Source organism: Pteropus medius, unplaced genomic scaffold (assembly GCF_902729225.1).
Source record: "Pteropus medius unplaced genomic scaffold, Ma_sr-lr_union100, whole genome shotgun sequence".
NCBI lineage: Eukaryota > Metazoa > Chordata > Mammalia > Chiroptera > Pteropodidae > Pteropus > Pteropus medius.
Genome location: NW_024347790.1, coordinates 182,894 through 206,912, shown reverse-complemented (window position 1 = coordinate 206,912; position 24,019 = coordinate 182,894). Strand labels below are relative to the sequence as shown.

Genomic DNA, 24,019 nt, shown 5'->3' with positions numbered 1-24,019 from the left:
TAGTGTCATGCTGGAGCTTCTCAACAGAATTTGAGGTGGGGTCTCTATCATTGTTCTTACTGTACCGTGACTGAAAGCAATTAAGTCCTCCCGGGGCTTAGTCCTGGTGGCAAGCCCAACCACCCAGTTCTCCTGATTGCCTCCCATCTCCGGCAATCTAAAAGCAGAGATGGTGAACTCCCAAGTCGAGACTAGCTTACCCCACTACTCACCCGCTTCTGACCTCTTCTGAACCACGACCTACCCTTCCACTTCCCCTACCACACTCCCTGACACGCAACAGGACGCATGGCACATGTGGATCGACTTCATTATCTCCCCAACTGAAACACCACAAAAAGTCAAACTCTCGGTCCTGGCGCTCCCATGCAGTCATTACTAGGCCTGCATTTTCTGACCGAGCTAGGATTTACCCAAAATGTCGCAGTTCCCTTTTGCCTATCGCCACGGCACAGCCCCAGCAGTCTTACTTACCTCTTAATGGTAAGACTTCGGAACAGTGGGTACCACGCAGAGAACTGACAGTGCAACACATGCTCCTTCTTCATCCTCCAGCTGCCGCCGCCGCCGCCGCCGTCTCTCTGTCTCTCGCTCTCCTTCCAGCACCCTCCCGGAACTCTCTTCTCCCGTACCGGAAGTGCCCGCCGAACTATTTTGGCTCAAGGACTCTTCCGCTCCTTAAAGCAAGAAGTGGCAGAAAAGGGAGCAGAGGATGAGAATCGTGGGGCCTACTTTTAGTGTACACTCATACGCGCACGAACACACACCAACACAGAATTCTGATCCCAGAAGAGGAATTACAGAAGTATTGAGAAGGGAATTCTAATTAAAGTCCTTGGTTCCGCTTTCTCGCCTAGACGCGCGCTGCCCCGGAAGGTAATCATCTAAGGCTAGGTCACCGGCGGGGTGGGGGCGGGGGGTGCTACGGGTGCCGGGAAGGGGCAAGTGCACTTACTCTTATAACCACCAGGTGCGGCTGTCTCAAGCAGTGGCACCGGCATCTCTGGAGACTGCTCCCGCGGACTCGTGCTTTCTTCTTTCGTACCCCTTCCCAAAGGAGTACCCTTCCCTTCACCCCACACCTTGGAGTAGGTAACTGGGCGCCGGCCAATCACGTACAAGGTGTCTTTGGGGAAGAGGGAGGGAGTACATATGGAGCGTGCGGGCAGCCACGCGCTCGCGCGCCTCCGGGTTCGCGTCCTGGGCAGCGAGGGGCGACCGCTGCGGAGGCGCGGAAAGGAGGGCAAGTTCAGAGGAAAACCAGGGACTGTGATGGAAGCGCCAGAGTTACTCGGAGTAGAGAAAGCAGGAAACACCACAGTTAAATCTTAATTTGAGTGCATTAGTTGAGGCATCTGCAAAGAGGAGGGAACGACCGCTCTTCTTTCGTGGGGAAAGGTTGCGGGAGGGAAAGAATCCCATCTGTATGATCCTGGGGATTTCGACTTTGGAGGTAGAAGAGGAGAATGGAGGAAAGGGGAGAAGTTTCGCCTTTGAGCGTAGAGTTCATTTATTCAAGCCTCGCAAAAGTAGCAGCCTGGAAAAGCCGGCTTTTATCAGTTATGATTCCTGCTAAGAATCATAACACTGGAAGAATCCTAGTCAAACTTGTAGTATCCTTCATTTTTCCTCCTCTTCCCTCCCCATCACACTGTCATCTATTTTCCCTACTCTGAAATGACGTATCGGATGGCTACCAGAAAATAGAATATTAAGAAAATTCATTTGTTTCTTTAAAAAAAAAAAAATGAGAAAGAAACGACTAGCTGCTGAGAATCGCCCTTAAAATCAGGTCCTTGCTTCTTACCGTTTCATGCCTTGGGCTTGTACCAAGCACCCATGCCTAAAGGCGCACGTTTTACATGTCTCTTTAAAGTTGCGCACTTACTGGTCCAGCTAAGCAGTTTTAAATTGGAAAGGTAAGAACTCAACTACAGGCCTCTTTAGAAAAGTATTCATTAGAATAATTACTAGATCCTCTGCCTATTTGGAATTAGAAATTCTTCCCCCCAGGAATATGGATTGTTTCATGTTTATTTTTCTCAAAAATGTTTACTGGCTAAGTGGTTTAGTTGAGAGCATTGTTTTCAAAGCAGAGGTAAATATAATGCTGCAGTATGTGTTTGGGGAGGGAGCAGCTGCGGTTGTTCATAAGCATTTCTGAGATCCAGTATTATGCAATCCTTTGTTTTGGGGGTGGGGGGGCCGGCAATATTCCCTATATGTTAGGAGAGTGGTGCTAGACTGCCAGATCTAAGTGACCGAATGCCAGATAGAGCAGTTGCTCAAATATTGTTTGATTGACATAGAAATTAACAAGTTACAGAGGAGGGAATGTTAGCACTGATTGGGGTGAATTTGGGTAAGTTATTTTCTCTTGAAGATAGAATTAATAGATGCAGGAGAAAGTAGAAACTGGAAACAGTCATTATAGGAGGACTAATACATTAACAGCCCAGGACACTTGTGTGGAAGTTGTTAAGTAACTCTTTAGTATTACAGTTGCTTTTATGTAACTTGTTAACACATTTAACCGGCATCAAGTAAATCCACAATACAAACAGATACTCCAGTATTTTGAATGGATACAGCTAAATTCACTTTTATATTTTTTAGCCACCATGTTTGCCTTGTCTTTACTTAGCCATGAAGTGTTTCTATTCATCAAGTTTCTTCAATAAAACCTTTACCACAATGGAAATAGTTGCTTTTTCTCATGCATGCCAAAAAATATCGGTAGCCAAATGATTGAGGGGGAGGTTTATTGTGCAATTACAAATTAAATAATGAAAAAATATTTCCTTCTTGGAATCCACGTGACTAATCCTTCTATGTTAATATTTCCAACTATCTTCTGCTGGTTTTCTCCACACGAAAATCTCACCAACACCTCAATACTCGAGTCCAAATTTGAACAGTGCATCAAACTTTTCTCCTGATGTCCCAGTGTCCTTTAAGAGCGTCTCCTTGGAATTAGCTTTAGAAACTCCCTCCCTTGAAGCTGATTTAGGAAAAGTAATAAATCCTCATCTGCAAGGAATTCTTTTCTTGCCACTGCTACCATCCTAGGCCAACCCTGTTCTCTCTTTCTTAGGCTATTAGTGTTACTGGAACCCCAGGGTTTTCCCTTGAGTCCACCTCCCTGAGTGCACTGGCACAAAAAAATGCACAAGCAGGAGTTTGCAGAATAGAAAGAATTGTTGCATACTGAAGTGACCAATTTGGAGACAGAGGCTTTTACTGTAAAAACATCCAACTTTCCCATGGCGTTTACAGACCCTACGGGCAAAATCACAAGGTACGCGTGGGCTGGAGGTTGGGGTTCGTGCTGGCAGCTGATTGGTCGGAGGTGAGATAAGGGTAATATATCATTTATTCAGGTCTTGAGGACAACTCAGGTCTTTTCCATAGCATCCCTCTGTACAGTCCCTTGAGAAAGCCAGTGGGCCTTTCCTTCCTTAGGGCTCAGGGACTGAAAGTAACTTAGGTCATGTTATCTGTAGCATGCCAGAAGTCCAGACCTAGTGACCATTGGTCCGGGCTATTGTCGTCTGCTGCCTTAAGGTTTGCTGACTATCCAGGGCAACCCTTTTTTTTGTTTTCCTAATCCATAAAATCCCAAAATGCTTGGGAAGGTTTATTATTATTATTATTATTTAGCAATAGCACCCATGGTCTCTGAGGAGTAGAAAGAGAAAGGATTTCTAGAGCTAGGATTTAAAACTAAATTAAATCTAAGTCATAAGGACCCTTGGTTTCACAAGAGGTTCTTTACTGGTCTCATTATTATGTCACTGTAACCCATTAAACTTCTCAAGGGTAATTATAGTCACTTCACTCTTGCTCAACCAGAACTAAATGTGATGATTATAAATCACCAAGTAGCATTATTTCCGTAAAATATTAGTTCCCTCCCAACCTACCCAACCCCTACACCTGCCAGAAAAGAAAAAAACCTTCAGAGCCTTTCCATCACTTACAAATTAACTACAGGAAGTCTTCATTATCTGAGGATAATTGTTGTCAGCAAAGAAAAGCTCAGAAAGTGAATCCATTTGATGTGAATACCAAAATTTTACCATAAATGGTACCAAAGGACTGGTCAAAATATTACCTTTAAAAAAACACAAAATTTTATGAATATAGCCAAAATTATTAAATAGAAATATACTAATTGATTCTTTGTTCATTATAAATCAAGTGGCTTTTCTGTGTAATTTTCCTGTGTAAATTACTCCGAAGGATTGTAGAATGGCATCTTAAACATGCCCAACCATTTGATGCTTAACTTTGACAAAGTCGTGTTATTTTTTCAAACATTGATCCTCTCCCACTTAATTTCTTTTAGAATACCTTGCTGATATCTCTACCCAATTATAAAACTGTTCCAACTGCCTGACCTTCATTTGTCAATCAGAAGCTTTCCTTATGATTTGAGATCCTACATCTTTTACTTGGTTGAGAATAGATGTTATTTACGATACTCAGCTATCTGGGAAAGACTAGCCAATGTGTAATTTCTTGTGATGCCTGCTTCACTTTGCAACTCCAGCAAACGGCAGGGATTCAAGTGTGGTAATTTGAATAATAATGAGTGCAAACTCCACAGCCTATTCTTTTGAGATTCTCAGTTTAACTTCTTGAATCTTAACTCCCACTTAACTTTAATCCATCTGTTGTTATAACAAATGCTGAAATACCCAAGTTTGTAGAAAACTAATCACTTATCGTTCTCTAAGTGCTAACTCCAAGAGGAGCTTACATAGCAACAGGTTTGTGGCATACCAGTTAGGGTTGGACAAAAAAAGATTATGAGGTGTTCTAAATTAAAATTACAGCAGCCAGAGTGAAAGAAAACAGCTAGCCTGTTAATAGCTGTGGACCACCTCAGTCAAGATGCTCGCATTCCTGCACATCTGTTGGAATTCAGGTTGAATTTCCTGGTGGCTATTTCCGTGATTATCCAAAAGAGAACAGGCAGGCGCCATTGAGCCCTAGGAGCCCCTGCTTATTTGCACGTGAATGTCTCAGTGTCTTACCCACAGCTAATCCACAGCAGCCAACACTTCTTCCTTGTGGACTCTGCTACCCATCCCGGAACTAGCCCCTCTTCACCTTCTTGCATCCTCTTTGTCTGTAGCTAATGTAAAGCCTTTCTGAATCTCCACCCCCACCCCTGCCCCTGCCCCACCGGATTTGTAAAAGAGATTGCAAAGCTCCAGGGGACAAGGGCCTTGTCTTTCCTACCTAGCCATGCTGGAGGTGGCTTAGATTCTATCCCCCAAGACTGGTCTTTTTCTGCTAGCAATGGCCCAATATCCTTGACTTGAGCCATGGAAGTTAAAATTTTTTGTTTAACAGGTTGTTGAGTGCTTTATTTCCCTGCAAGTTGGGGGAAAGAGCAGGCATTCAGCCCAATCCTTGGAGATGTTTGCAAATGTTAACAGCATCCATTATATGTGAGATTTGCTTTGGTTGTTTTCTTTCATTGAAGGGTGTGTGGAGGAAAAGCTTGAGAACCCCTGGGTTTGCCAGACTGTCCTGGAGTTCTTCAACCCTTCCCCCAGATAATGCCTCTGCTTTTGTTCATGTGATTCCTTCTACTTAGAATGCTTCCCCTGCCTTTTTGTTCTGTGAATTTTATGTTAATATCAAACTGCCTTTTAAATTTTTTTGCAATTTTCCATGCCTCCCAAGGAGGTGTGATTTGCCCCTCATTTAAACCACTCTGGTATTGCATTATGTCGATAGCAGACATTTGGCCTTCTGGTTATTTGCTAAACTACAAGGTCCCCAAGGGCTGGAATTGCACTTAGTACATACTCAAACATTTAAATTGCCCATGCTCACAAAGCTAGAGACTCCTGCCTGACACTGTACAAGAATTCTAAATCCAGTGACATTTTCTATGCCCTGGAAAAACCATACATCTGACATACCAGACCTGCAATGTCAAAACCGAACAGTTAAAATGGCATATGATAATTTAAACAGTACAGCACTCAACATTATGTACATGGATTGTTTTTTTAAGTATAACATTAGCAGCAAAATGTAGATAACCTTAAATTCTGGCTAATGAAGTAGATAAAATTGAAATTAAACTTTTTAAATCTTGAAATAGCATCAAGTCAGTTGAGGAAAGTTTTTTCACAGTAATAGAGACATGTACAGTCATGTGCAGCATGGAACGGAAACCTCCTTTATTTCATTCGGCAGCATGTTCCTTGCAGTGACTGGCCCCCAAACAGAACTAATTAGCTTTTTTTTTTTTTTGGAAATAGTGCTTAAAACAATATTCTTTTTCGTTTCGGTAGTTTTGAGGTGCTTTTATAATCCTGAACATTTTGGGAACCACACAGTACAGAATATACTTTTGAAATCACTCTTTAATCACATTTTTCGTTATTTATACTGTCAATAGATTGCTTCACAGTACTGTTTTCCCTTGGGGCTAACTCCATTACAAGAAATCACTCTAGAGAGGCCTAGCCCTGTGCCACTTTTTTGCTTTCTGTAATTTATACCTGTAGCTTGTTTTTTGCCTTTTAGCTTTCTAACATTCTAGCTAAATATTTTTAATATGATCTGTTCGAAACAACTGTTTATAGCTTAACGTTTACTGACCCAGGCTCCACCTTTTAATAGAAGGCTGAGTTCTGAGTTTTAAGCTATCTTGGTTAAATGAGCAGAGGAAGAACCAGTCTTCAGAATGGTGCTTTTCATCTTTTGGGCCATCAACAATCCCTTGGAAGATCTGAGGGATGCTATAAAGATATAAACCCGGGGGGAGGAGGGGGATCTAGCAGATAACTTAAAAGCCTTAAAGTTTTATGTAAATCCGAAGAAATTAGTTGCCCCTCTGCCCCTCAAGATACATGGGGGCGGGGGAAGGACCTCTGTGCTCCTCTAAGTCAGGCGTTACTGGCCCTTTTGTCTACGCTTTCTGGGAATCCAGACCAAGAACCCTCTTTGGAGAGAATATCAAGAGATTATCTAGTTGTTCCTTCAGTATCTTCTGGTGGTACTTATACTTTTGCTCACTACAGTTCTCTGCTTTTAAGTTTAGGTATGTACAGAAAAGTTAATTGGGGTCAGCATGTTACTTTTTAAAAGGAGGTAAAAAAAAAAACAAAACACTTCAAGCATTCTGTACCATTCTAGACAGATTACGTTGTGTGGTAAATGGGTTTGCGTGGTTGCCTTAGTTATTTTCTCGTGTTAGAATCAAAACTGGAGGAAATCTAGAAGGTAAAATTCTAGATAAAGTTTTTTTGGGTGTGGAGCATGCAGGTGAAGACAAACAGCCAACCTTTGGTTGGTTTTCATCTGTGTCAGCATTTTACTTTGACTCTAATTATGTAAACTATTTGTCTAATGTAAACCAGTGCCGGTTAATAGTTTACTTAGTAAATTATTCTCTGGGGTACTTTCAAAGGAATAACGCCTGTTTTCTAATGCTATATAAATGTGGTCAATAAGCTAAATATGTGTCTCTAAATATCTGTTCAGAGCTTATTACTGTCAAGCCTCTGATCAGATGTCACTAAGTCAAAGAGGCCTTTCCTGATCGCTCTATAGATTACACACCACCCCCCATCTTCTACACTCTTCTTTCCCTTAATCTTTCTCCTTGAAACTTAGGTCACCTGCCATAAATTGCATATGTTGCTCCTCACTTTTTCTCCCTTTCTCCCCACCAGAAAGTCAGCTCCTCCACTGAAAGCTCCTCAGGACCTTTGTTTGTTCTGTCCGCTGCACCCAGGACAGTCTGTCACTTTCAGTGGCGCTTTCTGCCACAAGCTGCTTTAGCCAGGTTACCTAGGATACCTAGTTGGTACTTGGTTTTAATATTAAGTTTATTTACTTTATTTCAATACTAGTTTTAATATATTATTAATTTATTTTAATATTAATTTTATATTAGTATAGCTTTGCATACTTCTAAATGGTTTAAGTGAGTGTCAAGATGTATATACATATCTTTCCCTCATCCTCATTAAGTGGTTTTTATTTCTTTGGCATACAGTCATCTTTTCTTACCTGAGGCCTCAAATTTTGCTTCTTTGCCAAAGTCCATATTGGAAATTGAATTCTTAGGTTTGCCCATAATCTGCAAGCAACAATGTTGATAACATTTTAATAAAATAAATACCTTTAATTTTACAACAGAAATATGTATTGAGCACCAGGAAAGATAACACCTGGAAGACAGCTGAGTGGTTACCTGGCAGAGCAGTGCTGCATGTCACTGGCCCTCCGAGTCCAAGGCAGGCCTCCCTGACCTCGTCTGGCTTTGTCAGTCTCTGGACCCACGATGACCTTCAGCAATCCCACTGTCCTGAACTTTGCCTGTTAGGGATTTTAAGGCTGCAGAGGTGGTGGTGGTTATTGAGATGTAATTCGTATCCCATAATTCACCTTAAACTGTAAAATTCAGAGGTTCTAGTATTTTCACAAGATTGTGCCACAATCACTATTTAATTCCACAACATTTTCATCAAAAAGAAACCCCATACTCATAAGCAGTCCTTCCCTCAGTCCCTTGGCGACCATTAATCTGCTTTCTGTATCCATGGGTCTGTTCTGGATATTTCATGTAAATGCAGTCATGTAATGTTTGGCCTTTTGTGTATGGCTTCTTAACTTAGCTTGTTTTCAAGGTTCATTCATGTAGCATGCATCGAAACTATTCCTTTTACACTGAATAAGTTTCCATTGCATGTATATACCACCACATTTTATTTACCCATTCATTGACTGATAGACATTTAGGTTGCTTCTACTTTGGGGCTATTAGGAATAAACTTCCATGAACTTTACAAATTTTTGTGTGAGCATATGTTTCATTTCTCTCAGTGTTAGACCTAGGAGTGAAATTCCTGGGTCATATGGGAATTCTATGGTTAACCTTTTGAGAAATCACCACTTTTTTTGAACGTGGTTGCTCGCTTTTACATCCTGCCAGCAGTGTCTGAGGGTGCCAGCTTCTCCACTTCCTCACCAACACTTGTTATTCTGTGTTTTATTATAATCCTTGTTAGTGGGGGTGAAGTATCTATCTCATTGTGGTTTTGATTTGCCTTTCCCTGCTGGCCAGTGATGCTGAGCACATTTTCATGTGCTTATTGGCCATTTGTAGATCTTTGGGGAAATATCTGTTCAGATCCTTTCCCTATTTTCAATTAGGTTGTCTTTTAATTATTGTGTTATATGAGCTTTTTACATATTTCAGGTACAAATCTTTCAGATTTGCAAACTTTTTTCCATTCTATAAGTTGTCTTTTTATTATCTTGGTGGTATCTTTTGAAGCACAAAAGTTTTTAGTTTTGATGAAGTCCAATTAATCTTTCTTTTTTTTTTGGTGACTTGTGCTTTAGCTGTCATATCTAAGAGACTACTGCCTAATCCAGCATCATGAATATTTACACCTACTATTTTCTTCAAAGAGTTTTATAGTTTTAGCTCTTACTATTATCTTTGATCCATTTTGAGTTAGTTTTTATATATGGCATAGGTAGAGATTTATTTTCATTCTTATGTATCTGTCTCAGAACGATTTGTTGAAAAAACTATTCTTTCTCTCACTGAATTGTCTTGGCACTCTTATTGAAAATCAACTGACCATAAACCTATTATGGGTTTAGGTCTTGATGCTCAGTTCTACCATGTCAAGGTCTGTGTTTCCCTGTGCTAGTACCAGTACCCACACTCCCTTGATTACTGTGGTTTTTATAGTACGCTTTGAAATTAGGCAGTGTGAATCATTGAACTATGTGCCAAGATAATTTTGAAACTGAGTTTAACTAACTTAGTCGAATATTATTCTTCAGAACAAGCCTAAGCAGGCCCCACCCACACTAACCTGATTGCTAGGAATAGAATGGTGCTGTAGACTTATCCAGCCACATTCACTTTATTCTTTCTATCATTATTTAGCAGTGACCTTAGGGCGTTTTTATAACAGCATAACAGTGAGCAATGTTGAAAGTTGGACAATGTAAAGAAAAATCTAGCGTCTAGGAGATAGTTTTGGAAATCATTTCATCCCAAGTGAGAGAGATGGGGATAGGACAATTTTAGAGAAGTGTTAAAGGTGGGATTTTTAGGACTTGTAACGGGTAAGTTATAGTTAGGAAAGAGTAAAGGATTGGAGATACTTGTTTCTAGCTTGAAGATGATGCAGTCGTGGGAGAGACTGATGGGTTGAATAAAGATCACAGTCCTAATGTATGTCTTGTATGTTACTCAGATCATCTGTCCTTTCAAGAAGTCCGGCAAGGCTGGAGGAGAGAACAGGGTTGTGAGAAGGTTGACTGTTCTGCTGGTCGTGTTTTCAGATTGGGGGAAACTTGTGATCTGGGATAAAAATAGAAGATGTGATGGGTAGTTTAATTATCACATTAGGTCCCAGAAGAAACAGCAAAGCCAGTTTTTTCTCTAAGGCTGTTGGTAAGAGGTAATCTTGCTTGATGGTCTGTATTTTCCCAGGAGCTAAACCTGAGAGGTGGAGTAGGTTAGGGAGCTGTGGAACTGAACGTAAGAGCAGTGAAGGGCTAGAACAGCCACTGAGAAATGTAGATTAACAAGGAAATGGGAAACAGGAATGAAAGAAACCAGGCAGGATCAATTCAGGAAGCCCAACTGCTAAAATATCGGTTCCTGAAAGAGAAGATGAGATCAGTGAAGTGTTTCTGGGAAAGCTCCCCATAAAGAAGCACAGTGTGAAGTTTCCAGACCGAAAGGTCCCACTTGAGCACCCAACATAATGACATTAACAGGAAGATGTGGATAGTGACGAGTTTCCAGAGGAAGGAAACAAGTCACTGAGAAAACAGATCAGGAATCAGAATGGCTTCAGATCTCTCAACAGCAACACCAGAAGCAAGACAACTGAGCATCACCTTCCAGTTTCTGATAGAAAATTATTTTCAGCCCATAATTCTGTATGCATCCAGATGATCAATCAACTTTGAGGGTAGGAAGAGGATGTTCAGACATCCAGAGCACAAAAATGAGGCACTTGGCCAAGAGAGATGAGCAGAAACCACAAATGGGAAGGAGCTGCTCTTAGTGCTAATTATGCACAACTGCCACCCTGTACGTGTTAAATAGACCTTGGAAGTAAAGGAGCCACCATAACGTGAATGTATTTGATGCCACTAACAATCATTTTAAAATTATTAAAATGGCATATCAATTTACAAGTAAATATATTTACATAATATATACATATATTATGTAAATATATGTAAATTTACATATATGTAAATATATAAATTTATATATGTAAATTTACATGTATGTAAATATATATATATATATGTAAATGGATGATAGAAACAGCCAGCCCACAATACTCTTGAAGTTGTAAAAGGTTGATAAGGGACCACAGTTGGGGGGCGGCATGGGACGTGGTATACAATCTTTGTACTGTTTCCCCTTGGAAAGTTTTTAAAATGTGGAGTCAGAAAAGCTACGAATGTATCTAAGGTCCTAGGATGAGCACAGGAGCAATGCGGCTGCCGAGGGCTGGACACTGGGATGGCTGAGTTCTTCCCTGGAAGTTTCTAGGCCATGTGCTTCCTCTTCCACCTGGGACAGTTCTCCCAGATCTTCACAGAGCAGCAGCTTTGATGACAGATTAGTGTTTTACCATCTAAGTGTTTTGACCAGTGGCCTAAGAACAAATGTATAATTCAGAAAAATAAATGTTGCCTAAACAAATCTCATTATCTTACAGTGAGAACTTCTTGCCTGAAGACTATAAATACTAACTAGCTTGAAAATGGAAAACCAAGAACCAGCGGATTCTTCTCAAAATACCAAACAGTTTATTATTTCAGAGGAGGTATAAATTGTTTTTCACTTCCTTTCTCCTTCCCCACATAAAACTGAGTTTCAAAGAACTGTATACAGACTATTGGTTGTTTCAAATGATTGTTTTTAATTCTTAAAGACAGTTTTTAAACATTGTTTGCTCCCTTTTTTTAGGACTTGGACATTTTGCTCCTAGTGGGAGCAGTGGTGTAGCCCTATTATGTGTATTAGAGAAATTGAGACTGTTTTTAAAGTGAATTTTGGCTGTTGATATAAAAATTACTATTTTTAGTAAACATTTTCCCGGGTAGAAGAATGAATCATGTGAGTTTTAGGGCTGAGGCATTTTATACTTAGGTGTTTAATTAGCTGTTTATGGTCTCAATATGTGTACAGACAATAAAAACCTAAGTTCTTAGTTGTAGTCTAAATTCTAGAACTAATGTATGTCTTGTATGTTACCCAAAAAGTCTCTTCCTGTAGGAACCATTGCAATGGATACATTTTAAATCCTTCATCTTGAAACTCTGACCTTGACACTTTTCTGTGATTCTTTTTGATTTAAAGATCTTTCCATGTTACCTGTGAATTGATCTGCTGGTAATAATTAGGTTGCTGCTGGTAAGAAGGGAAAGATAGGATAGTCAGCAGCATCTACTGCTTTATGTTCACAGCGATACTTGCTGTGGGTAAGTTAGCCCTGATAACCTAAACTCAGAATGATGCTGGGGTGCCTCACAGATTTGGTAGGAAACTCGTGTAAAATGGTTTCCCCAAAGTCAGCTTTGATGTGTAGTCACTGAAATGCAACTGATGATTTTACACACTAAACACACACACACACTTATGTGACCAGCACCCAGATCAGAGGCCAGAAGATAAGTGGCCCAAACAACCCCTCGCTCCTCTGTGCTCCCTTCCAGTTACCCCTAGTCTTCCCCCCGACCACACCCCGTAGAGCTTTCGACTATCATTTCTTTTCATCTCTCAGTACTACTTCCAAAACTCCAAACAAGCAGGCCCACCCTTCAGGAAAAGTAAGAATCTCACTGAAAACTTGGACGTGAAATATTATAAGGGAATCATGATAACTGGGAAGGCCACATAGAGAAAATGTGAAGAAAAAAACAAAAAAAAAACCTAAATGGAAAACAACTCAGTTTGAAAGTTTCCCAACTTATTATCTGATCTTTTAGTTAATTGCAGAAGGAAACTGGGTCAAGCTTGAAAAAGCAACTTACATGGATCCTACTGGTAAAACAAGGTAAACTATTTTCTTTTGTAAAATGTTCAGTATTTGGGTTTTCAGGGTCTCTATTTAGTGTTTGGCATAACTTTGATGGTTTCCTCATTGTAAACTCTCTGTCTTAATTAAAGAATCTAATTTAGCTGTTTTCCCATTGTTAGAATGTTTGGATCACTACAATCTCTGTATAAAATTATGTTGTAAATTTGTTATGGTAACTAGTCAGAAATCTATTTTAACACCATTCTGCCCAAGTAGATTATGAACCTAAAACTTTTGGGACAAGCCTAACTTAAACTGCAAAAGCAGCAAAACGATTAACAGGTTGCTTCCTTCTAGTTAAACCAATTCCAATCTCTAAATTAGAAGAATTAAAGAGGAAGCATTGCCGGATTTGAGGTAAAAGTTACATGCTTACACCTTGCTCATGGAAATGTATAATGGAAAAAAAAGTTTTGTAAAGCATTTCACAATATGTATCAATTACCATAAAGAAATGGTGGGAGGGGGGATTTGGGGCCAGGTCACCATGAGTTCTGAGACTGTGCTAAGAAAACTATTTGGAATGAGATTTATGCATGAAAAATGTTCATCATAACTTAAAAAGACAAGTTGAAAGCAACCCACTTTTTAAATAGTGAAAAAATTGGTATGGTATATTCATTTGGTAAAATCTATGCGGCCATCTACAAAGCAGATTATGAAGACAACCTAGCATTATCAGAAAAGTTAATAAATTGATAACAAAATAGGAAATTGTATATATGCTTTTTAAACTCTGCCAAATAATGTGTAAGAAAAGGCTGTAAAGAAAACTGTAGCAAAATATTAATGGCAGCTATGTGATTAACCTTTTTCATTTTATTTTCCAGATTTTCTGTTTAGTAATTTTTTTATATTAACTATCAGGGAAAAAATGTGTTAAGATAGATTAAGCATTTACTTAGTAAAATATAAAAAGGAATAAAACAGAATGAGAAAATATGAAAATGTAGCTTTTATTTAAAGTGAGTCTGATGTATAGAACTAAATATGAACTAAGTAGGGGATTTAGAAACATGGCAAGGCCCAAGCCTTAGGGACACAATATGTTCAAATGTATATTTCTGAAAATGTAGACAGAAATTAGAACCCAATCTATAGAGATCTCATTTGGTTCTCCTCCCTAGAAAGTTGTTTAAAACACAAAATAAAACCCTTAACACTAGTTAGTCTTAGGAGCACGTGCTGGTTTTGACCACCATCTCTTCACTCCTATTCCTTCCAGCATCGTAATCAGGGACGTGCATCAGAACCATTCGGGGATCATTTTGAAAACATTCACTAGGTCTCAGCCATGGAGAGTCTGCTTCAGTAGTTTGGGAGCAGGTTCGAAAGCCTACCAAACTGCCATGCTTGTATGACCTACTTACAGCACGTTCACCTTGTCTTCCTCACAGCCTCCAGAGAGGTCTTACGTGAAGCATTAGCATTTCATACAGAATGTCAAGTTTGGAAGAATGAAGCTCTGTACTTTACAGTAGGCTGACTTACCTGATATAAAAGCATGTACATAAAGATAAAATAGCAGCTAGAGAGTCTTTTGTTCCACCGTCTTATTCATGGAAGAGGATATGGAATTAATTTTAGAAGTGTAAAAATAGGCTGGCATTATGCCTCTTTACTGACATTCAGGACAGAACTGAAGTCACCTCTTGTGGCCCTTCCTACCTCTTGATGAGAGGGAAGAAAGCACGACAGGCTTTCCTGTAACAGACTAAAAAAAATAGGATAACTGGAATCAGAATTCTAAAGCTGAACGAGGCTTGTGCGATAACATATTCTTCCTTCCCCAGTTTACAAAGGAGAAAACAGTCTCAAGGAGGTTGTGGCTCTGGGGTTTCCTAGTAGGCAAGTGGAGACTGAGATTTTCTGACTCGATCCGATGTACCTCTCTTGAGTCCGCTTAAGATGACTGGCATTCTTGTTCTAGTATTTCTTACAAATTCTTTTCTATTTTATTGCATAATTGATGGCTCAGTACTGCTTATTGACCTCATATTAACCACTGTAATGATACTCTTTTTGTTTCCCTTATTCCTAGCGTGTTTGGGATGGGACCGTCAGTGCTTTTCCCAGCACTGTCATCTTCAGTCTTTAGGACTAACCTTAAGAGGCAGCAGAGGGAGCTATATCAAAAGGTGTTTGTCCCTTGCGATCTGTATTACTGACTTAGCAGAACTGCTTGTTGGTTGGCTTCTCGCTGCTGACGAATGTTGGGCCGCTGTGAGCTGTCACAGTAGTCTGTTTGGTTTCCATAGGTTCCTTTTGACCTATCTGCCCTGTAAAGTTTTGGGTACAACACTGAAGTATTTACATCTTACAGAAAGTTTTTTTTTTAAAAAAAACTAAATATCTGAAAAAAATTTTAACGGAAATATGGCAAGATCCAAACCTTAACAACCAGATAAAAGGTATGTGAGATCCCCCACATAGTACATCTTCTACTCGCTGTTACTGGAGGGAGACGGGTGTTGACACCTTTCTTATCCCTGTCCCCAGAGCCACTCAGATGGCTTAGGTCCAAAGTTATTTGTTTCTTCACTCCCGAATCTTACTTACCACTGCTTTTTTCTATTTAAAGAATGAGAGAGTGAAGGGAGAATTTCCCTCATATGGCCCATTCCCTCTGGAAACTTAACTGGTCCACTAACTAGGTTTTCAGTACAGTGTCCCCCTGAAACACACAGCTCATCAGGAATAAGGCCAAAAAGAGGGAGCAGGAACCTGCAGTTACTCACCTCATTTTTCCTCTAGGGACAATTTCCCCTTAGATTAGATTTCACACAGGCAAAGTAGAGCATTCTCAACTTAAGAATTCCTTGGTTAATAAACGGAAAGGTCCTGCTTTCTTCAATTGTGCAGTTTAGGTCCCAGATCTTAACATCTAAGTTGTGCAAATAACTGTGTCACTAGTTCTCATCCTGCAGAGGACCCTTTGGCACGTGCGTAGGAGCTTACTATGCATACGCTGCTTAACAGCCTGGAAGCTGTGACCGCCGGCTGCGCTGCTCCCCTGGAGATGTATGATCCAAACCGGAGTATTTCCAGGAATAGATTCGGAACTTATCTTTAAGGCAGCTGAAGGGACAGCACCGGTAGGGCCAGATGTCAGGCAGCAGGTTTTTGGTAATTTCCAGAAGCTGTGGGACAGCACAATGAGCTGTGGCCTTGTTGACTATTGTCATTAGTACCACTGCATGCTTTGCGTTTGTAAAGTTGTGGCTGTACACTCAGAACCTAAGACCATTTTTTTATGGCGCTACTGATTTTTTTTCTTCTTCTTTGCCTGAACAGAACTTGGGAAACTGTGAAGCGTACAACCAGGAAAGGACAGTCGGCTGACGGTATGAGTGCAAACCTCCTAACTTCCTAAGGGAAGTTCCCACACATTGCTGTGGTCTGCTAGGTGCAGGATTTTACTGTAACCGGCACCTCAGAGAAGTTATCTTCAATTGTGATCTTTTATCTTCAAATCTAGGATTCGTTTTTGCAATGCTATGTAACTAAATCAAGCCTTCTTTATAAATAACTTTGGCTCCTGTTATCTAAGCTCTCAACCGTGTTTTTGAGGGGAAGATGTATTCATAGCCACACATGAATGGGTATAATTTGAAGCCACATACTGTATCTAGATATGTTAAGACTTGTAGAAATCCTTTGTATTCTGTTCAAAGGACTAGGTGAGAGCCTGTAGTTTGGAAGACTTATTTGCACTCCTGGATGCTCTCAATCACTTGCTTTTATACGTTGATGAGGGAATAGAATCAGAACAACTATTCATTCAGTTCACTTTTCTTCCAGGCATGAATGCTTGGACTGCAAAGGTCCCAGAAACAATCCTGAAACTCACCTCTGGTCTCGGGGAAGTTGGGCAATAGGTCTTTCTTGTTTTCCTTTTTTTTTTTCCCCCTTCTGTCTTTGACTGGAAGCAGAGTATCTGCCACAGCTGTTTTTCCCTGCTAGCAAGGGGGTGGGGGCAAGTGCTCCTCTGGGTGGTTTACTTTTCCTAGAACCCACTGGGGTTTTTGTTTTAAGGCCAAGTAAGTTGGAACTTACGTGATTTATAAAGAACGTAAGTCCTTTAATGACATTATAAGTGAGAATGACTTCCAAATTAACTACTAATACTGTAGCTTTTAACTTCCTGTTGCAATGGCAAACATAAGGTAGATTTCGGATGCAGTGTTTCTTAAAATACGGGGTTTTAGTTGGGTGGCTGTAAACAGATTGCTGGCATAACTCACCTTTCATTAGACGTCTCCATCTTATTTCCTGGCGACAGGTGTGACAGTTATCCCAGTGCTGCAGAGAACTCTGCATTATGAATGTATCGTTCTGGTGAAACAGTTCCGACCACCCATGGGAGGCTACTGCCTGGAATTCCCTGCGGGTAAGTCGTGACACACAGGGAGCAGAACTGCTTCCTGGGATTTGCTGGGCTGGGCCAGGGCAGAGCCTGAGAACCATAGGACATAGACATTTGACACCTTTTTATCTAGCCGTTGGCTCTTAAGTTCAAAAAACACATTTCTGCAGTGAGGCGCCTCCAGCCACACTAGTGATAGTCGCCCACGGAGGCGATGCAAAGCATGGGGTCACAACTCACTTTTCCAAGCCACCTGCCCTCCTCTTTGCGACATCCTTTCCAACCTCTTATTTCATCTTCTATCACTAGCGATCTGCCTATGACAAATTTACACTAATAACTAGGCCAGACTCTTAACTCCAAAAACTATGAATGGAAAAGATCTCGACCCTCCTGTATGTATACAGGCCAAGGAAATTCTTAATTTCCACCAGAATATTTTTTCAGTTGCACAGTAAGTTAAACTACCTAGAATTTATGTAATATATTATTATAGGACTTAATTGAGTTGTTCCCATCAGAAGAGACTGGATCCCATTTATCATTAAGGATTTAAGTTTTGTATTTTTAAAGTCCGTCCCATGGTAACATATAATTAACAACTTCCTCATTACTTGCCATTTCACTGAATTGAGAATTTTAACTGAATAGCCTATATCTCAGTTTTTCCTTTCAGGAAAAAAGACTCAGAGTTGCTAGTGTCCTCCTCCCACTTGGACTCTGTACCTACTCCTCACAGTGATCATGGGAGTCGCCTAAAGTCCCCCAGCCTTCATTTCTGTCCTCTCTGTTCTTCTGCCTCAGATGTGATCTTCATCCTGGGCCTTAATATTGTTCAGAGAGAGGAAGGCAAGATAGGTGACGCTGGCCCCATCTTACATAGGAGGAGCTGGGAAAGAGTAGCAGGCAGCTGGTGCTACAGCCACACAGCTAGGTCCAGAGCCCGGGCCAGTCAGCCAGCCCCGAGCCGCTCGTCCTCACAGGAGATCAATGTTGCCTGTGCTGCAGCAAACACCAGCGCAAAGATGCTCGTGAGCAGCCTGCTTGATCTGCCCAGGGCTTGCTTCTTTCGCCTTTTCATTTTTTCTCTGTAAAAGTTCCAAACCTCATTTTGTCTGCAAGACCACTTTTCACGATCCTCTGATTCCTCTCATGTAGCTCAGGAGCAGCTATGTTAGAAGAGGAGGTTCAAAGGAAAGCGGATTTCCCTCTCCCACCTCACGAATGATTTGGACTTCCAGGTCTGATAGATGAGAACGAAAGCCCAGAAGCAGCTGCTCTGCGGGAGCTGGAGGAAGAAACTGGCTACAAAGGTGACATTGCTGAATGTTCTCCAGGTATGTACTGCTTTCCAGGTGTGCACTTGGGAAAAACTTATGAAAATGAGCCAAGCAGTAGATTCTTCTGTATGTAAAAGGATTGATTCAAAATTCAGATAGCTTTTATTTTGGCAAATTTACTAAGAGCAACCATAATTAGATTTGGTCAACATTAAATGTGATCTTCCCCTCCCCATGATAGCAGGTTTAAGAAAGAAGGACCTGAAGTTGGGAGAATTATGAAACCATGTTGCCCCAGAGTGCTCCACATTCCAAGCTTTATTAGACTCACCTCACCCACGTCCCATGCTCCTCTCTAGATGTTTCACTTGATGTGGTGACAGGAGTTCACAGGATGTCAGTACCATCTCCCCCCTCAGCCTTACCGAACTTTACTCAGGAATTCTGGGGAACCAAGGAGTACTGACCCGTGTGTGCTCTACAGACCTACAGCATACACTGAGTGACAAGGGCAAACTGTGCTTTCCCCGCATAAATGTGTTAAATAGGATCTATGAGCCCAGTCTTCTTCCATGAAACAAATGACAGCTGACTGGTTATAAAGAGGATCTGTTGCTTCTCTCCATAGCTGTATGTCTGGATCCAGGCTTGTCAAACTGTACCACACACGTCGTGACAGTAACTATTAATGGAGATGAGGCTGAAAATGTCAGGCCGAAGCCAAAGCCTGGTAAGTGCGCACTGGCCGTTTCAAGTAGTGGAGCTGCAGCACATACCGTTCACTTGGCTCGTTACTAGTTAGATTTTTGATCGGTTAAGAATGGTCTTTTGCAGATGTTTCATCAGTACTCTTGGCTACTTTCATAATTTTGTGTATGTGAGCATTTTTCTTTTACCCCTTTATTGATTTTTATGCTTTGTGTAAAATATTAAATTACATATTTCTGTATTTCCTGTATGTTCACTTTCTTAGTAAAATGTGCTACAGGCCTAAATAGTAAACAATGAGAATCTTCAAAGTCACTCTGATTCCTGTCTTCGTATATGTGTAAGAATGGTATAAGTGTTTATAGGACTGCAGCTGATTATTCCTTTTTGAGTTCCATATTTAGAGAAGCTTTTAGGAAAGTCTTTGGTCTATATCTTAGGAAGTCTGGTTTCAGAAGCCTTAATGCCTCTTGTCAGTTCCATGTCCTCGCCCATCCCCTTAAAGGTGTCGATACATAACGCCACCATAAATCAGAGTGACAGTCCTCCATTTCTCAACCTCTTTAGTTATTCCTAAGTGTTCGATATCCCACTGCAGCTAATTTTACATGCTCAGTTTGCAAACTGGCAAACGTACATATAACGTTCTGTGGAAGAGTTTGGCAGTTCCTCAGAGTGAAACGGAATCACCATATTGTCCGGTAATTACACTGCTAGGTAATATACCCAGTTACACTCCTAGGAATTGAAAGCAGAGACTCAGATACTTCCACACCAATGTTCACACAGCATTACTCACAATACCCAAAAGGTGGAAACCAGCTAAGTGTCCATTAACAGATGGCTTAAAAAATGTGGTATATACATACAATGGAATAGTATTCAGCCATCAAAGAATGAAATGTGCTGATACATACTATAACTTGGATAAACCTTGAAAACACTGTGCTAAGTGAATTAAGCCAGACAAATATTGTGATTCTACTAATATGAGGTACCTAGCATCACACATTTATAGAGATAGAAAGTACAATAGAGGTCACCAGAGATGTGAAAATTCGTGTTTAATGGGTACCAGGTTTCTATTTGGGATGACGAAAAAGTTCTAGAGATGGATAGTGCTGGTGATTACCCAGCAATGTCAATGTATTTCATGCCACTGAATTATGGTTAAAATGGTAAATTTTATGTTATGTGTGTGTGTGTGTGTGTGTGTATATATATAAAACATATAAAAATACATATATACATGTTACAGAATATACTTTAAATTTTGCTGTCAAACCTTTAACTTGGAGAACAATGATAACTTTGTACTTTTGGAATTTTCTACCATGTATATGAATTAAATTAATAGAGACACAGGCTTCTGTTAAATTCTTACAGCCTTTTTGCTATGCCTTACGCAGTAATCTTCCAGTGTTTTACCACTCCAGGCCTTGCTAAAATGTTCTCCTTCTGTTTATTTTCAGGAGATGGAGGTATGTCACTCAGCTCCCAGTCGCTGACCATGCATATGGCTTAGAGTCTTGGTAGTGGCTACCAGCATCTGTGTTGTTCTGCTTGCTTCTCCTGTTCTTTAGTTTTGTTTTCACTTGCACTTTGTTTGTTTAGAGTTTGTGGAAGTAATTTCTTTACCAAAGAATGACCTGCTGAAGAGACTTGAAGGTAAGTATTCTTAAGGTTATTACTCAACTTTCTCTATTTTCCCCATCCCCAGCAGAGAGATACTAAATATAATTGTTTCTTTATATTCTTCCTCATTAAAGTTAAATACCTAGAAACTACTGTAAAACTGCAGTTGACTAATACTAATTTTCCTTTCCAGGTGGAATAGAGTTTGAAAATATGAGCAAAACATTCTATGTCAAGTGAAAGCTTCCAGTAAAGGCTTTTTTCCCTCTATAGAAGTCAGGCTTATTTCCCCCAAACTATTCTAAACCTTAAATCTTTAATTCATGGCAATACAGAGGCATAAGTAGGTATCTCTTAGTTGATTTTTAAATATGCTATTATGTTATATGGTTCTTTGTGTAGGGTAGAAGTTGAGAATTTAACAATTTTCCTCCCATAAATATTGCGGTATCCATTATACGCTAAGTGTGACATGCTGACATAATGACCAATACTAACTAGCAATGTGACTATTAGTAAATTACTGGTCATATAGTTATAGTATGTAATTCCTGGCCAGCCGATCTCAGGGATTTTGTAAATAAATAAGCTTATGTGGATAGATATCCTTTGATGTCACTATACTAGAACATACTGTACTGAATGTGACAAGAGACCCTTCAAGGAGGTCCCTCTATGCCATTGGGTGGGGGGAAGGAGAGGTAGAAGAGCCAGTTTTCCTAGCTTTACTAGAATCAAAACAAGGTAATCAAGTCATTTCTTCAACAAGTAACATTGGAGAAGTTGGAAAAAGTATTTGGATTTAAGTTTGTTAAAAGGAATAGCTTTCAACAACACATGCAGACGAGCAGGACATAAACCCTGCCTTGTGGATCAAAATGTTTGAGCTTGCTCCTAAACAAGTGGCTAGGGAAACAGGCAGACTTGAAGTCTGATAACCTCCATCTCAATGAAACAGAAGTTCTCATTAAAGCCCTTTGTAATAAGATTACGAGATCTTTATAGAATTCTAGCCGTCTCATGCACAGTTAACTTGAATGTAGAAAATATGCATCTCCTAGCAGTGGGAAAGACACATGATTCCCTAAATAAGGTACTCAGTAGTCATCACTATATAGTTGCAAAATAGTGAGCTATAAATGAAGTAACCATTGGATCTATAAAGCTCTCCTGCTTAACCAAAATCATCTGTTAATAGGTGCTCCTGTCTTTATCCTTAATTTTTTCTTGTTCCATGCTAGAAGTGTAATCCTGCTTTTATATCCTTTATTTTTCCACTAAAGATTTTTGAAGGCAGAAAATGTCTTGTTCACCACTGTATTACCAGCATCTATCTAGCATAGGAACTGGTACAGAGTAGTTGGTCAGTAAATATTTAATAAGGACTATTATCCTTTATTAATTTCACTAACTTGTATCCTTTGTTTCCTGTAGAGCTGGTAACTGAAGAACACCTGATAGTGGATGCCAGGGTCTATTCCTACGCTCTGGCTCTGAAACATGCAAACACAAAGCCGTTCGAGGTGCCCTTCCTGAAATTTTAAGGCCAGAGAACAGTGGCCATGTTTTTGTAAATGAGGCCACCAGGCCTCCTTCACTGACTTTGCAGTCAGCTAGTTTAATGCAGATTTGAAATTAGCTTTTTCATAAAATAAAAGCAATAAAGAATGCATGTGGTGGTATGGAATTATAATTACAGGTGGGCTGTAGCCTTAATTTAAATGCTAAACTACAGCTAATAATGAAAAAGAACATAAATGCAGATATGTTTAATCCATTTTTTTTAACTTCAGCAATTACTTTTCTAATCTCATCCAGGAGATAAGAGTATTTCTATAGGAAAAGAGACCAGAATCCCAAAATAGGTCAACTATTACCACCCTCAACCCACAACATAAAATTCTGTAGCTGAGTATGCAAATTATTTCCTGCATTAGTTTTAAACAGTTTTAAAAGAAACATATAGGGACTTTCTTGGCCCCTCCTAATTGAAATTGAATCAACTATATGAAATTAACCTGCACAGCTGAGGATGTGGAAAATAAACTGAGAATTAACACTCGTAATATGCAGATGTTTACTTTTAGCTATTGTAGTTATAGCCACCTAGGCACTACAGAAGGTAACCAGCTTTTTGTAATGAAAAATGGTTAATTCCATTCACTATATCAAGTTCAGAGGCTAAATACACAGCTCTTCTCTAAGCATGTGGGCATATTTTAGAATCTCCTATCCTTACCTCAAAAAAGTATTTGAAGTTTCTAAAAACCAAATCTATAGTAATAAGATTCAGGGTATTATTGTCTTGGTGTTAAGTCATGAGTGTAGCCAGCAGAGTTAACAAGAAACCCAATACAAACTATCTACTTTAAAAGGAAAAAGTAGGATTGTTTCTGGTTCCTGCCATGTCTAAAGCCCCTGTCATCCAAAAGGTCTACCAGGGTTATTAGGCCATCTTCTCACCTCTTGATTGACCTTGGCTCTTGGGTTGACTTTTATGGTCTCCAGCAGCTCCAGGATCATTGCCTTTCCAGCTCAGCTCCCACAGAAATCTCAGGATGATTTTCATGGGCCCTAAGCCATGATTCTAGCCCTGGACTCAGAGCCAGATAAAATCAGCATACTAATGCAAAAATGCTGCAATATATTTCATTTGTCTACAGGTTCACTGTCTTTTCCAGAGATACTTTTATGAGCAAAAAATAAGATCCTCACATTGTACTTCTCAAACAAGGATGGAAAGAATTATGGAACCAGAGAACTGTATAAAGTCTATTCTCCCTGTAAATATTGTGAAAATTAAGCCCCAACTACTTGCTTGAATAAGAGTAGTCTTCCCTGTGCCTCTAACTCCCTTTTTAAAAATCTTTATTTTTAAACATGGGCATCATGATTCTATAAAGGTTATAATCCTTTCCCCT

General features: G+C 39.9%; 2 protein-coding genes across 4 annotated transcripts in view; one reads left to right on the top strand and one right to left on the bottom strand.

Annotated features, from left to right (window-relative positions):
• CDC123 (cell division cycle 123) overlaps positions 1-651 on the bottom strand; it is a 45,199-nt gene extending 44,548 nt beyond the window's left edge. The window contains exon 1 of the mRNA XM_039877386.1: positions 475-651. Coding sequence (XP_039733320.1) covers positions 475-548 — 74 coding nt within the window. The 5' untranslated portion in view covers positions 549-651. The remainder of the gene's footprint in view (positions 1-474) is intronic.
• A 265-nt stretch (positions 652-916) lies between these two features.
• Positions 917-22,860, top strand: NUDT5 (nudix hydrolase 5). Of its 3 annotated transcripts, none has more exons than XM_039877387.1 (10): positions 917-1,088; positions 11,745-11,852; positions 13,018-13,085; positions 16,404-16,453; positions 17,392-17,499; positions 18,717-18,812; positions 19,384-19,485; positions 20,936-20,944; positions 21,078-21,131; positions 22,533-22,860. In XM_039877387.1, the coding sequence occupies exons 2-10, from the start codon at positions 11,790-11,792 to the stop codon at positions 22,640-22,642; spliced, it is 660 nt and encodes a 219-aa protein (XP_039733321.1). In that variant the 5' UTR covers positions 917-1,088; positions 11,745-11,789; the 3' UTR covers positions 22,643-22,860. The 3 variants fall into 3 exon arrangements, with proteins under 3 accessions (XP_039733321.1, XP_039733322.1, XP_039733323.1); XM_039877388.1 differs by having other exon boundaries at positions 933-1,092; XM_039877389.1 differs by having other exon boundaries at positions 936-1,122.
• The last annotated feature ends 1,159 nt before the right edge of the window (positions 22,861-24,019 follow it).